Here is a 15,024-nt window from a genome sequence, read left to right on the forward strand (position 1 = left end):
GCCTCGAGATGACATGTTTCATGAATTGGCGCTATATAAATAAAATTGAATTGAATTGAATTCCTTTGCTCCAATTAATGTCCAGTAGAAAGTAATGTACAGGACAATGCAAAAGTTTGAAACGTTTCAAATGTCACAATAAAACCTCTGTAAAACTTGGTGGTGGCAGAATCATGGTGTGGGGAGGCCTTTTTTTGCAGCAGGGACAATGAAGCAGGTTACAGTTTATGGGGAGATGAAGCTTATTTCAATAAAGTCCCAAAAAAGCTTGTGCTTGTAACATGACAAAATGTTAAAAGCAAATAACTCGGCCCCAGTAGAAAAGTGACCCACACCCCGTCTTTAACGCAAAGATGAAAAAGGAGCTGGAAAAAAACCACAGGAGGCTGAGCAGAAAATGAATACAATAAAAGCAGACAATGAGGACAAAACAGTCGCTGCTGTTTGTGTTTGCAGAAGCAAAGATGGCATAAATTTTTGTCAAGATGAACTAAACGAGTGGAGGAAAAAGTTCATTTAGAAACGTTAATGCAGGGATATTCTTTTGCATAAATATATGCCCGTTTGGGTGTGCTGCTTTACCTCGAACACAATAACGGCTACTTTGAAACGTAAGAGTTAACAGCAGCTATTTTCTGACTATGTAAGTTCAAATGAAAAGCTCTTTATATCTTTAAGGATTTTTCCTCCTAAAGCTGACAGCAGTCTACATGCGTTCTATTGGCCTAACTGTCTAAGTGGCTAAGAGAAAAATCAATCTACTCCAACTTTGTGTTTCAGAGCACAAAGATTGAATTTAGCACTTAATAAAACTGGCAGTCCTAGGAAATAAGCCCGCAGGAGACTGAGTCACTTGCTTCTGCTGACAGCGAGCCAGAGTTGAATCATTTAAGCCTAGGCTCTCGACATATTGTTTTCCTTATATGCAAGTGTTGAAGAGTTTCTGCTCCCAGCTCCAGGTTATCAGCAGTACAGAGATAAGGATTGTTTTCAACACGTGCATTCAAAATCTGACACCCCCCTGCCCCGCCCCCAATCAGTGAATGCACCATACCTACTCATTAGCAGGTCCCTAAAAACATCACAGAAGTGAGATCAGCAACAATAAACGTTATTGGATTCTATTAAAAGGAACTCAGGTTGCAACTTAAACAGAAATGTCTGCAGATAACAGGAAGGCTGCTCCATTTCATTCATTTCAAGAGTCCAATCATGTCTGTCACGAATTATGCTGGATTAGGAAAGAAGATAGTCTTTTTGGTTATCTCTTTGTGGTGGTGTGAAGCTACTTACTGTACTGTACAGGGAACACACGTTTAGCAATGCTAACCGTGCTAACAGCGCTAATCAAGCTAAACACAATTACAACACTCTAAAGCTGGTTTAAAAACTTCAACACTGTAATCACATTGTTTTCCTTTTGAAATATTTGTGAAATCCTGTTTTTCTGCAGAGCTGTGTAACCTTGACTGCTCTCTCTGTACAACAGAGTGTGATGTCGCTTGTGGTTAAGGCTCCTGCACAGATTATAGCTACAATAAATGAATGAATGCTTCAACAATCTAACAGTAAATCAGATCTTTACCCTCGCAAATATTTTGTTAGATGCAGCATTTATTTAATTTAGATGGATCTTGTAGAAAGAAAAATGAATAACATGATGTGGAGCACTTCAATCTTTACAGCTGTAAATATCTGTTTTTGACCCATTTAACTGCACAATCAGCTCAGTTGCATAACCTGGAAGATTTCCCTGTTATAGTAGGTTTCCAGTAATCGACAGAAACAACTCTCAGTTATGGCCCGGGTTTACAGAAAATACTTAAATTTTTCCAATAAGCATTTTGTAAAGAATGTTCACTCTATCAACAAGGTAGAAAGAAAGTCTCAAATTTGAAATAATGTTATTCTGTATCTGCAGGCCAGAGGTTTGCAAAAATGACAATCGGAAGCAGTCATAAAATTTCAGATCAGTGCATCTCTACTCTTATGTCACCTTCAGCTGAGCCTTCACAAAACATCCTTTGTTTTGTGTTCCTGCTGACTGACACCACAGCAGTTGATATGTAGCACAGAAAAAATAAATAAATGCATAAATAAATACAAAAATGAAGCACCTTAGCAAAACCTAGGCTTAAATGGCTTGAATGTTTTACATATAAGGGATGCTCTCCCTCTGTTGGGTTCAGGCTTTTCCTGTTTTGGGTAGAAATTGTCCGTATTGATGTAAACACCAGAAAGCAAAACAGAGAGTTTGAGAATGAGAGCGAGGAGGATCAACGCTGGCTCAAACAGACGTCAGCGGCACTAATCCCCTTTCTGACACATTGCTCCAAAACGGAAGGTTACATAAGGGCTCGAGGAGGGGGGGGGAAAGGGACAGCTCTCTGTCCCACTATGCCTCAGCTTTCTCATGCAGGGTCTTCTGCAGACCCCCGCATACTAGGCGATAAAGAAAACCCACCTCTACGGCGCGGGTCCGGCCTCCGCTGGCCACCCCTGTCGGCATCTCTCCTGGCTGGATGCATTCCTCTTGACTGGCCCGCTCTATGGGCAACTTCTCTGGAAATTTCCCTGAGGTGCGCCTTGGGATCGCTGGTCTCACGTTTCACTGACAAACAAACAGAATCAGCAACAAAAATAGTTACGTTTCTGCCATTTTTTTTTTTTTTTTTTTTTTTACCTTCATTGAGAAAGCGGGACTCTAAACACCCGACTTATTTTGTGCACGTTGAAAACAAAGATGAGAAAAACCCCAGGAGATCCCTTTGTAGGAGCTGTTGGAATATTCCACCAGTGCTGAAATCTCTCGGTATCAGCTTACGTGTAGGATCCTCTGTCGCTACTTGCTGTTGTTTGTCACTTTTCGACTTTTTAAGTCCCCAGAAGCCTAAAGGCTCGACACACAGAAGCTGCCTTGCACAGGGCACAGTTGATGCTGATTTTTTTTTTTTTCTGGCTGTGCCTTTTATTGTTAGACTTTATTGTTAATATGTATTTATATTGTATTTATTAATGTATTTTTCTTTTATTTCCATGTTATTTCATTAATATGACTTGTATACAGTATTATTTAACAATTGTAACTGTTTTCTATTCCTGTCTTTTGACTGTGCCTGCTATGTTTTGTAACAAATAATTTAACTTTTTACCATATACTAATTTCTGTGTTCACTACTCATGTTTTTTGTGTTACAATTTAATGTCTTTATACATTTTTTTTCTTTATTTCTTCCCTATTTTCCTTAGTTCCTCATCCTCTGAAATTGTTTTTGACACATTTTCTCAAGCAACAATTTGAATTTGTTTGTTCCATTTCTTCTGCCTGAACTTCTATAATAATAACAACAATAATAAGCCACATGTATGCCAAACTGGTGACTCTCTTCATGACCCTTCTCCTCAACAGGAGCCCCCAATCCCTTCTGCATTAGTAGCATGGTCACATTTAGTTTTACAGCAAAGACTTTTAATTATCACTACCCCCGGTTGCCATGCCAGATCTCTGCATGCTGCCAGAATCCGAGGACAAAAATATTTATCAGCGAGGCAGGCGTTTAATGAGCTGAAAAGGGACAGAAATCAAACAGTGTGACTCATCTAGTTCACACTTCTAGTTTGCCCCCTAAAAACGTTTCAAACGCTTAGTGAATTTCTTTCTTGTCCTCAGCTTTTTAACTTGTCGTCTCAGTTATTCTGCCTGTATTTTGGATCACGCGATAGTTTATTCCTTTACCTTGTCCCCGGCCAACGTTGGTCTGTCCGCTGCCCCTGCTGAGAGTCGAGGAGGTCTTCTTTTTGTGAGGCTCGTGGTCCAGCACGGCCTTCAGGTTCTCTTTGGTCAACTCCAGCTTCTTGGGTGCTGGAACTGGAGACTCAACGGCTGCAGAAAAGAAAGTGATGGAGACATTTTAAAGCGTATTCCTCACAGCACAACTTTGTTCATGAGTAAAAATAGAGACTTGAACCTTGGACTACGAATGAGAATTGCAATGACAGTATCGTCAGTGTTCATCGTGTAGTACTGACAGCTCTGATGGACACTGAGCAGCTGCCACAGCTAGGAGCTGGGGCATAGCCAGCACAGAGCGTTGGAGGAGGATCTTTAAAGGGGATAAAAATAAAAAAAAAACTCCCAAACAGCACAAATCCAGGGATAAATAATCCCAGCAGATAATATATGTCCATCACTACTGCCTGACTACAAAAGTGACCAATACGAATTTGAAATCTGGCCTAAATGTGTGCCACTTTTTAAACATGTTACCAAACTTAACTTCTCTGCCTTTTCGTAAAGTATTTGTATATACTTATATATGTATTTGTATAGCGGTTGGTTTTTTTTTGTGGTACCAGGAAAATCCAGACGCTAACACGCAGGGGCAGAGGGAGGGAGAAAGAATGGATTGACATGGGTGGAAAAAGGTCAAAAAATGGAAAGGATGCACAATTGGACAAAGTGATGGAGGGAACGATGGGTAGACACTGATAATGGTCTAACGGCATTCTGTTTGCTGTTCATCTAGGACTTCTCAACCAAGTAAGAGCTTCCTTTACTAAAACAAATGTTCAGAAGATATAATATATGATTTTTAATTCCTAAACCCAAGTACAAACTGAAAAAACATAATACAGAACAAAATATAAACTCACTAAATGATTATTCAACTAAAATCTAAAAATAGAACATTTACCTCAGTAAAAAACAAAAACAAAAGCAAAACAACACGTTGCCACCTTAGACTGTTACTCGTTATGTTATTGATCTCTCAAATATCATTATTATCATCTTTACCGGGATTCTCATTCCAATAAATGCTGGCGTTTTAATGATGCCTCATAAACACAAAGAAAGGACAAGGGAAGGAAACAGCGGGGGGAGCACGTTATACCTGGCACTTCTCCGTTGACGGAGGTCTTGTGGCCGTGCGAGTGGCTGCTGTTGAGTCTTGAGGCATCTTCTGTTTGGATGGCACTCCCATCGGGGTCGGAGTAAAAGAGGAGCAGAGGCTGAAAGTGACCTTTAATACACTTGCTGACCACATCTTTCCACCGGGAGCCAATCTACAGCAGGAAAAAGAGAAAAAGAGAAAATGTTGTTAAAGGATGCTTTTCCCGAAGGAGGAATTCTTAGAAATACCTGCAACCCATGATTTTGGTTTAAGTGGATCTTTGTATGAGTAGCTTTACTGAACAAATGGGGTTTTAAAAGTTAGTCTTTCCTGTGAAATATTTTATTATTGTCCAAAATTAGGCAATCATGTTCCAGTGGAGTTCAGAAACACAGTAACTTTTTACAAAAGTATTAAGAAAAGGTAACGCAATGTTGGCAGCCAAAAGTCTTATACTTGCAATTAGATTTTAGGATAAAATATGATTTGATTTGACTTGAGAGCTAAAATTCTGTTTACGAGCCAGTTTAAAAAAAAATCCCACCACCAGAGGTGGTTTTCCTTTGTAAATATTCCACACCTGTTATTTTTGGCCAGTATGAGGAAACAATAAAAATTCCCGATCGGATTACAGCTTCTAACCTCTTATTTTGCAGCAAGGTTTCTAAAAAAAAAAAAGCTTTCAATAAGACTGAACAAGCCATGGAGAGGCTACAGTGCCGCAGTCGTCCTGTGACAACTGTCTGAGGACTCCCAGGAACGCTGGCGAGCTTCGATCCAGGTACTTGGCAGGAGCTGAAGCACCACAGCTCCACCATCTCGCCCGGGAGGGTTTGCACACGCAGCACAAGCTGGTGATGGATTGACACAGAGCCAGGCGGCCGCTGCACCGCAGTCCCCGAGAAAATAGTATGCAGGATGTGTGACAGCAGACATACTGTTCACATACTCACATATTCGCTTCAGAAAAATGGATTAATGGGGGAAAAAAATAAATAAATCTGGGGGGAAAAGGCATCTTCTCACAACATATATAGCATATGAGTACATTTGAACAATTCATCATTCTGCGTGACTCCTACTATTAAACAAGTAAAGGCATCCGTTAAAAGCCTACACAGACATTAATACTCTAAAATGCTGTCATAAAAAGGAGTTAAGGAGCTGCTCTGTGCTGCTGCTTTTAGAATAGGCCAGAGTTCGCCAACTCATAAGACATGATGTAAACTGTACATCTGTGTAAAAGCTGTTTGATACTTTAGTAAGATCAGAATCATCCAGATTTTGATACCGACCAGATTTCCCCACTGTATTTTTTTATGTTTCTGTATCTAATCCGTAATAACCACAAATAAATATTACATTACAATTTACTGGAAAGGATACGTGACTTACTAAGAACCTGCTTTCAATTCATGTAATTTCTGTGGGAATCTTAGCAAGCCTAAATATGCAACTTGAGCACTATTATAGTTTAAATATATTTTTATGAACTGCTTTTTTATAAAAAAAAAAAAAAAGGTATGATTCTTCCTTGACTGCCCTATACAGGTCCCAAAAGGCTTCTTTCATTTAATTAATTTGTTTAAACTTTGTTTATATTAATGATTTACCAGATTTCTGTACAAAAGTTCACAATGAAATATATGCAGACGACACAGTGACTTTTATACATGGAGGAAATGTCCATAAAGCATGTTCTTACATCAGCTTTAGCAATCAGGAAGTTTTATGAAGCTAAATGTATTTTTAGAGGATGAAAATCTTGATATCATATTTGACTTTAACTTTCTGTGTCGTTGTTGTTCCAGACTACATGTTATCTTTTTGAAGATCGTGATGAGAAAGTTATCAAAACTGTTAGATTTAATCTTCAAAACTTTAAACAAACAGGACCGTATTCACGGTTAATGCACTTCATACTATGATTTTTTTTTCCTCACCCTTTAGTCATTCATAAATGGATCAGTTCTTAAACCAACACAAGGCTACTCAAGAAAACCATCAAATCTCACCTGTAATATTGAGAAACTGAATTTATGGAGATTTTAGGGTTTTATTGATTTTGAATGTGCTTTTTCATATGTAAAGTTTTGCATGGACTTGTACCACTTCCTTTAAGTGCTCATCAGCTTTAAGGGAGTCCTTTTCATACAAAATGTGTAAGGTTCATCTTAAAACTAACCTGAAGCAACATCCATTATGTATACTTCATTATTTTGTATTCCTTAGATCCTTTGTTTGGCCTGAGTTTTTAACTCTTCAAACCTGGCCAGCCAGGTTGACAATGTGTAGCACTCCCGTTCTGCACATTATTAATCTGGGACCTCTCCCATTGAATCCACCTGGGGAAATGAGGGACATTCAGCAGAACTCTCTGGGCTAATTGGCCGAAGAGACGCCTAGTGCCTGCCTACTGTTGGTTGGTTTTAGCCGATCACCGTATCAAATTAAAATGGAAGTAGCAGGCGTCTTGAGAAACCACAGCAAGGTAAGCTAGTCAAGGCATGTCTCGCTGTTCTTCTATCAAAGAAGGAAACGGATGAAAACTTACAAAACAGATGTGATAGCAGCAGCTAAGCGTGCATCCTCCTGTGCTGCCATGCTTGCTTTGGTTCGGCTGTGGGCTCAGCAGCTTTAGCTTTCTTCACAGCAGTATGTACCGCCTTAAACCACAATACTGCAATGTGATTGGCCCGAAGTGTTTTTGGTTTGGTCACAAACAGTTGGAGCGGTACAAGATGGATTATTGTGTGTTTGTGAACGCATAAACACCACAAGAACTCATCTTGCAGGCAAAGTTATCACTCTTTCTCTGTCAGTGTATTGCACATGTGTCAAATGCTAGTCTTTGAGCCACGGCGCCCTGCAACTTTTAGAGCCCTATCTGATTCAACACCCCTGAATAAAATAATTATGTCATTAGTAGGACTCTACAGAACTTGATTACATACTGGGGAGACAATTTAGCTTTTTGATTCATGGGTTTTAGACCCGAGATCACATCTAAAAGTTAAAGGAGTTTGACACACCTGTATCACCGATTTGAACTTTTCTTTCCCCTACCCACCTGCCTGGGGGTGCGGATGGATAAGTAGCCTTATATCTCGCACGTTTACGGGTTTTAACTGTGTTTAATTTTGCACTATCCCATTTTGAATAATAAAATATGATTTTATAAAAAAAAAAAAAAAAAAAAACGGTGATTCACATAATTGTGGTACGTACCATCTGTCATAGAGCTTATGCACTTCTATTCCAGTAAACCTTGAAGCATTTTGACCAAAGCTCACCATAAACTGGATGCTAATTTTTCTGTAAATAAATAACCCGTGTGTCCAACAGGTCAGTGAGTTTCCTCCTCACCTCTTTCACTGTTGCATCATCGAAGAAAACCCATTTGGAGGATTTGGTGTGATAGGAGAAGGCACAGTAGTGCTGGCTGGAGTAGCAGATCATCCCCACAAGCACCAGCTTTTCCTTTTTGGCATGCTCATCCGTTACCCTGTAGAAGAGCTGCGGCAAACACAGAAATAAAATATTTATATGCAGATGACTTATGCCGAAGCAGGCAGGAAGAAAAAACAAACCAGTCGTTGCTTCCTAGCTTTAATTTGACAATAGCAGACCTTCACATCTGTGCTACAATGTTCCCCACGTTTCTTACTCAAAACAACTGTGTTATTGTCTGCACATGTTGCACAAACACTACAAGGACAGTGTGGGTGAATAGTTTCTCTTGAACATGTTTCCTGAACAGTTCGTTCTCTGTTTCCTCTCTTGCACTAAAAAAAAAAAAAAAAAAATAGGGGTTACAAAGCAAATCAAGAAGGCGTAGGACTCGCTTTAACACCCATTAAAGTCACATGGCCGGTTCCCAAATGAATAAACGCTTTTGTGGCGGATTAATGTGAGGGTGGGTCAGACAGTTTTGTTTTTTTTTCTCTCCGGTGGTTTGGCTTTGAAACAGCTGGAGAGGGAGCTGTCAAAAAAAAAAAAAAAAAAGAAAGGCCTGAATGCTGGTGTGCAATGTGTGGACCGTGTCCTGATCTGAACTCTGCTGATTGATTCGCGCTTGTAAAGTTCATCCACGCAGTCAGCTGATGAACTGTATATAGTGCGACTGAGGAATAGTTTGTAAATCCATGTCATATTGTAGCTTGTGGTTTAATATTGATGTCAAACAGGAGACACCAGGAAAAACACCACCACATTTGGGCTTATTCCTGATTGAGTGTTTTGACTATCAACCGGCTTGAAACACATTTTTCTTTCTTCCAGTAAAAAAAAAAGAAGAAGTTCAGCCTTCATGTTCACTTCACAGGAATTCTCACACACAAAGATGTGAGGAGGGGCTTTTCTGACGAGCTGACCCGAGGCCCGCCTCGGCTGTTTGATCGCCGGGCATTGGGCGTTCACTTCTTATGCAACGGCACAGACTTGCAGGGAAGTCAATCCCCGCTTTATTTCCCAACATATGTCCGATTGAGCCACAATAAACCGACCCCAGAGCAGTCAAAAGATATAGTACTCGTGTAAATGAAACGTTGCGCCCTCACAGCGCTTTTAATCAAGTCCGATGTTTTGGTGGGCCCCACAGAGCCATTTTAATTTAGCTGGAAACTAAATTACATGTAAACGACAGTATAAAGCCGGCTCACCGCAGAGAGGCTGAGATGAGGGCCCAGCGAGCGAACGACTTCCTCTGTGAGATCCGACTGGTCAGAGTCCCACACAAAGCCGATGGTAACTATTTCTGGGCAGTTCATGAGGACCCGTCTGATCCTGATCTTCTGACCACAGTTGCTCTGAAAGAGTGGAGAGAGAAAAAAACACAATAATATGTTTACTTTCTTATTAAAGCTGCAGGTGTAAAATATTTCAGAAACTGTGAGCAATGTTAAATAATCCCCCTGCAGAATTAAGTAGTTGAATATTTAGGTGCACCATAATAATTTAAAATACCATCAAAAAAAAAAGTAGTACAGAAACTCCATTCACAAATTCGATATATTTAGTATGAAGTTTGAAGATTCCAATCATTACTTTGTGGTATTTTTGATAATTTTATCCGAAACCCTAATAAAAACATTAGAAGAAATTCTGTTCCTGCCGTATCCATATTAATGGAAAGTTGGCTGGAAGGAAAAAGTGTGAACAAAACAGGGTTTCTATAATCAATAAAGTTCATTTTATGACTATTTGAGAAGACTACCATGTAATTCTAAGAGCTGTTTGAATAAAGAACAATATTTTTACCTCATTCCACACAACATGGTTTTCAACAAATGACTAAACTACTTATACACCTAGGTTAGTTACCCAACTACACCGCTAACTGAACTCACTGCTCCCAGACTTTGTTAAAAAAAAAAAAAAAAAAAAAAAAAATCACTTTCCAATGACACAGCAGCTGGTAGGAAATAACATGAGAACATTCAGATTTTAATTGCCTAAACATACAGCAAGGCAGCGTCAGGAGCACAATTATTTGTCAACAGGGTTTATTGGGGCTTGTAGTTTTGCCAGAATTCCTCAGAACTACAAATCGTGGAGCAAATGAATACAGCCAGCACATTGGTTCAAAAAAAAAAAAAAAGAAGAAAGAGAAACAATGGAAATAAATGAACAAATGTAAGAACAAATTTAAGACTAAATACAATTAAAGAGTCTATATTGAAAATCTGGGCGTACTTAAGACTTTTTCAAAAACAGCATTTGGATAAACAAAGACCCTGTATAGGATCAATATTAATTTGCCCAGTTTGTGCTGTAAGGTGCCTTGGGAGGATATTTGTTTTGAATTGGCACTACATTAAGTGGATGGAATTGACCCCAACAGCATTGATTACAATGATAACAATAAGCAACTAACTAAAACATCCCTTCTTAATAAAATAAAAATTACTTACAGGACAATTTCTAAGGTCCCCAATCGTACTTGCCGCTTGTAACAATTCCCCAAAAGACTCATCGCGGCGCTGATGAGTCTGTTGACTAAGAAAGCAAAAAACACATCAGCACAATGTGGAGAAGGAAAACGATAGAAAAGAATTAGACAGAATGAGACCTACAGTGAATAGGATGTACCAGAGGTACACTTGAAATGTTCTGTTCTGTCCCTTACCAGAGCGCTGTGATGGAAATATAATGTACCAGCTCTGTAAACGGCAGAGGGTCCGATGACGCCCCACAGCTGCGACACACGGACTGGAGAGGAGAAAGCCGGAGAGCAAAAAGGTGACAAAAGCTTATATAACCACTGCCAATGACCACTTGACAACAGGAAGGAAATTAAAAAACAACAACACTTAAAGATGCATACAGATCAGCCGATTGTGGTTACGTTTTGGTAATATTCACAGCTTTGGGGGTCAAAAAGTCAAGAGATTTAGATCAAACGCGTTTTATCATTCAGATGTAGAGATACTGCTTGTTTAGGACAGGAACAGAGTAAATGATGGCCATCTGTGCCCCAGAGCAGGCTGGTGTACGTGATGTGTGTAGCTGGGATGCCTGTGCACGCCATCTGTGACACATCCGGTACTGCTGCTGCTGCTGCTGCTGCTGCTGCCGCACCGTGCAGCCCGACAACAAAACACACTCTGTAATCCACCGGGGGCGACCCAGTGTGAAAACATGATAGATTGGATTCCCATTGTCTCAGGCACCGACTCATGCACCGCTGTGTAAGCATGTGTGCGCAGGACTTTACATCCCAACCCCGACTAAAAGAAGGTTCAGCCCATCAACAGATCAACATGAAGGCCGCGTAGATAAAACTGAGGGTGGATTATTTATTTCATGTCCTAAAATAACCACACATTGACTATATTTTTAAGATTGAATTACCTTGTATTATTTTATGTCTGTATGACTGTATTTTATTTGATGGATTTGGTTATATATCCCATTTGATCTGTTTGTACTACTAATTTTGTTCTTGCGGTGCAGCACTCTGATGCAACTTTGTTTGTTGCACCGTCACATGCAAACAAAAGTCGGCACCGGCATCGCATTTGTTGTGAACCGACGCTCTGCAGAAACTGTAAAAATCGAACCGGATGAAAATCTGATAAATACCGTTGGAAAATGTACCGACCTGCTCATAAAGTGTCATGGCAAACTTCTGGTGCGTGATACAAGAGCTGGATGTGCAGGCATCCGTCTCCTCAGGCACGATGTGCAGGTGGATCCTCTCCAGTATGTTTTCCTGTGAAAAGACGAGGACATGCATCAGATACAACCCGAAAACGACTCTTGTTATGTGTACTTGGCAGCCCTCAACTATATAAGCTTTAAAGTTCCTGTTGTAAACAGCAGGTGCGTTTTAGATCCCTCTCGTTTCTACTGAGCACTATAGAGTGCATTGATATAAAGGGGTTGTTAGGTAAGACAGTAAACAGTACAAGCGGTGCTCGAGTTTGCTAATGTGACTCTGGTTCAGTACGTGCCTCCTTATGTGACGACATGGTAGGAAACAAAATAAATACAAGAAACGTCCAAAACCCAAACATAACGTGCACACGTCTCTTCGTCCTTAGAAACAGCTTTAAAATGCCCCGAAACCAAGCTGTTCATCTAGAGCACAATGGAACGCAAGTGCAAACGCAATGATGAAAATGCAGCAGTCACAACGCCCAGGGCTGCTACAGAGAGAAATTGCAATTCAATCCAGGAACAAAAGCTAGGGAGCCTGTGGGGATACAGGAGGAGACGGGTGCAAACTCACAAGTAAAACCAGCCTGGTACTAAGATACCATCAAAGGCCCAAAAAAGGTCTGTAGTACAAAAGAAACATAATCCCTATAGTTGTGAATCAAGAAAATAACTTTACAATCGGAGAAATGTTGGTTTAAGACGGTTTTTTTGGCCGTATAATGGCTGATACTAAAATAGTTGTCTAGATGTTTCTACTTTGTGCTGTAAATGGGATTTAAGCTCCACAATAAATCTGGGCCACGTCGGATAAAGCATCTCCAAGTTATGAGGTGTCAAATATCCATTTTTAACCCCTTTTTGCCCCTGCTTTGTGCTGCAGAAATGCTCCAGAGACAGCAAAATCATATAATCCACTCAGTCCCCCACATGATAATGGTGTGTCAGTAAATGTGTGTGTTTTAGGAGTTTTAGGGATAACTCTTATGGTTGGGACAGTACGCAGCACGTGGCAGGCCCCTTCTAAATTTCATCAGAAATGTTGTAGTTATTCAATTATTATGCCTTGGTAAGAAAACAGAGCAAAAAAATTTTTTTTCAGAAAACACAGATTTATGTCCTTACTTCCGCTTAGGAAGTCTTGGAATGAAAATCAACCCAAAACCAGAAAAAAGAAGTGGATAATATGGTTAGTAAATACCCTAGAAAGCAAATAAGTGGGTAATTATGTAAATGAATCCCTTAATGGAGGTCAAAAGTAAATAAGTAGGCCCTTACATACATACTGACATCAGTAAATAATTAAATAATATGTACACAAGCAAGCCAGTAAATTAGTGGATAACTTATTTTTAGGTGAAAATTAAATATAGTCAAGCAGCTAAATGAATAAATAAATGTACTTAAACAAATAAGTAAGAAGATAAGTTAGTAAATTTATATGTAAATAAATAAGGAAATAAGTATCTGCCACATATCGCTTCAAGAAACAGGATCTATGGTGAAATGCATGTTTTTCCTGGTTTACAGGTAACATATTGATCAACAATATTTTAGATGGATATTTTATTAAGTTATCCAGTAAATAAATAAATAAACCACATGGTAAGTATGTGTTCTAGATATCAATGTATGTTTGTAAGCCAGTAAGTAAATAGATTAGGTTGGTTAGTAAATAAATAGTAAATAAAATAATTGAGAAAAAGGTCAGTAGACATTTAATCGGCCAGTCAATAAAAAAAAATGGTGGGGGAACAAGCAAGTATTGAAGGAAGGAAATAATGTGCATAAATATATAAGCAAATAAATAAGTCAGTAAGTACATAAATAAAAAGTTACTCAATAAGGAGCCTAACAAATGTAAATAAGTTGTAAATAAGTCGGTCAATAATTAAACAGGTAAATAGTTACGAAACCTAGAAGTACATAGGAAAATATATTTGTTTGATATTTTTATTAAGTAAATTAATGGATCAATGTGTAAATAAATAAATAAGCAAATGGACAAATACGTAAAGATATATAGAGATCCATGAGTGGATGGATGATGGTCAATTGTAGTCAAATGCTGCAGTTTTCGAGGTTTTCTCCCGTCTCTTAAAGTATTTAGATGTCGCCGTATTAACATGACTGCGTAGCATATCAGGGCTAACATGAGGCTCAGTGTCTCGCTAAATGACAACAAGAAATTCATGTTTTCCTGTATGAAAATCTCCATTTAAATCCACTGTGGCGTTTATACCGACGTCTGATGAGCTTCCAGCGATTAACACCGGGAAGAACATGAACTAATCCCGACAGACCAAAGAAAACCTTTATCTCAGAAATAATACGCGGCGGTCCGAGCACAGCCCGCACGCTTATATAACCTGTCATGGTGATATTCAGGGCTATTGTGGAAGGAGTTGAGAGGGGAGGGGATAGGGGGGACAGAAGCTCTTTCGGTGACCTCCCCCAACAGTTTGTTTCCATGAGTTGCCCTAACTGCGTGGCAGCAGAAGACACAAACACTTACAAAGCACTCTGCGGCGTCATCCATAAAGCCCAGCTGGAAGCGCTGCTCGTCCTTAAAGGTCTCTGCCAAGGCGTGACGCAGGTTGTCAGAAGGCAAGGCGCGCTCCCGACTCTGCTGGAACTGGGAGAAAAGGCCCTGGCGAAGGAGGAGAGGAGAGGTTTGCACACGGGCAGTGCCACATTGTGTTTACAGGAGGGATATAAACACGGAGCCTCGAAGAAGGATTCTGAACTCAACTTTTTATTACAGCGTGTCGCACTAAAATCACCACCTTCAACGTGTTTTAATGGGATTTTGGGATTGGCTAATGGCAAGTAGCATATAACAGTGAAGAGGGAAGATCAATTGGTTTTCTAATCAAGTAAAAAAAAAAAAAAAAAAAATATCGTATTCATTGCATTTATCCTCAATTACTCTAAAATACCCCCAAAAATGAAACTATATACACAGTAAAATTAT

At 39.5% G+C, this 15,024-nt stretch overlaps 1 protein-coding gene across 1 annotated transcript in view; it reads right to left on the reverse strand.

The window, feature by feature from the left end:
* LOC105927924 (inactive ubiquitin carboxyl-terminal hydrolase 53) overlaps window positions 1-15,024 on the reverse strand; it is a 44,059-nt gene that overhangs the window by 11,956 nt on the left and 17,079 nt on the right. The window contains exons 4-12 of the mRNA XM_012864933.3: window positions 14,566-14,700; window positions 11,995-12,105; window positions 11,020-11,102; window positions 10,805-10,889; window positions 9,554-9,700; window positions 8,259-8,408; window positions 4,893-5,064; window positions 3,737-3,883; window positions 2,465-2,611 (exon numbers count right to left, since the gene is read on the reverse strand). Coding sequence (XP_012720387.2) covers window positions 2,465-2,611; window positions 3,737-3,883; window positions 4,893-5,064; window positions 8,259-8,408; window positions 9,554-9,700; window positions 10,805-10,889; window positions 11,020-11,102; window positions 11,995-12,105; window positions 14,566-14,700 — 1,177 coding nt within the window. The remainder of the gene's footprint in view (window positions 1-2,464; window positions 2,612-3,736; window positions 3,884-4,892; window positions 5,065-8,258; window positions 8,409-9,553; window positions 9,701-10,804; window positions 10,890-11,019; window positions 11,103-11,994; window positions 12,106-14,565; window positions 14,701-15,024) is intronic.

This window comes from Fundulus heteroclitus, chromosome 14 (genome assembly GCF_011125445.2).
Source record: "Fundulus heteroclitus isolate FHET01 chromosome 14, MU-UCD_Fhet_4.1, whole genome shotgun sequence".
Taxonomy (NCBI): domain Eukaryota; kingdom Metazoa; phylum Chordata; class Actinopteri; order Cyprinodontiformes; family Fundulidae; genus Fundulus; species Fundulus heteroclitus.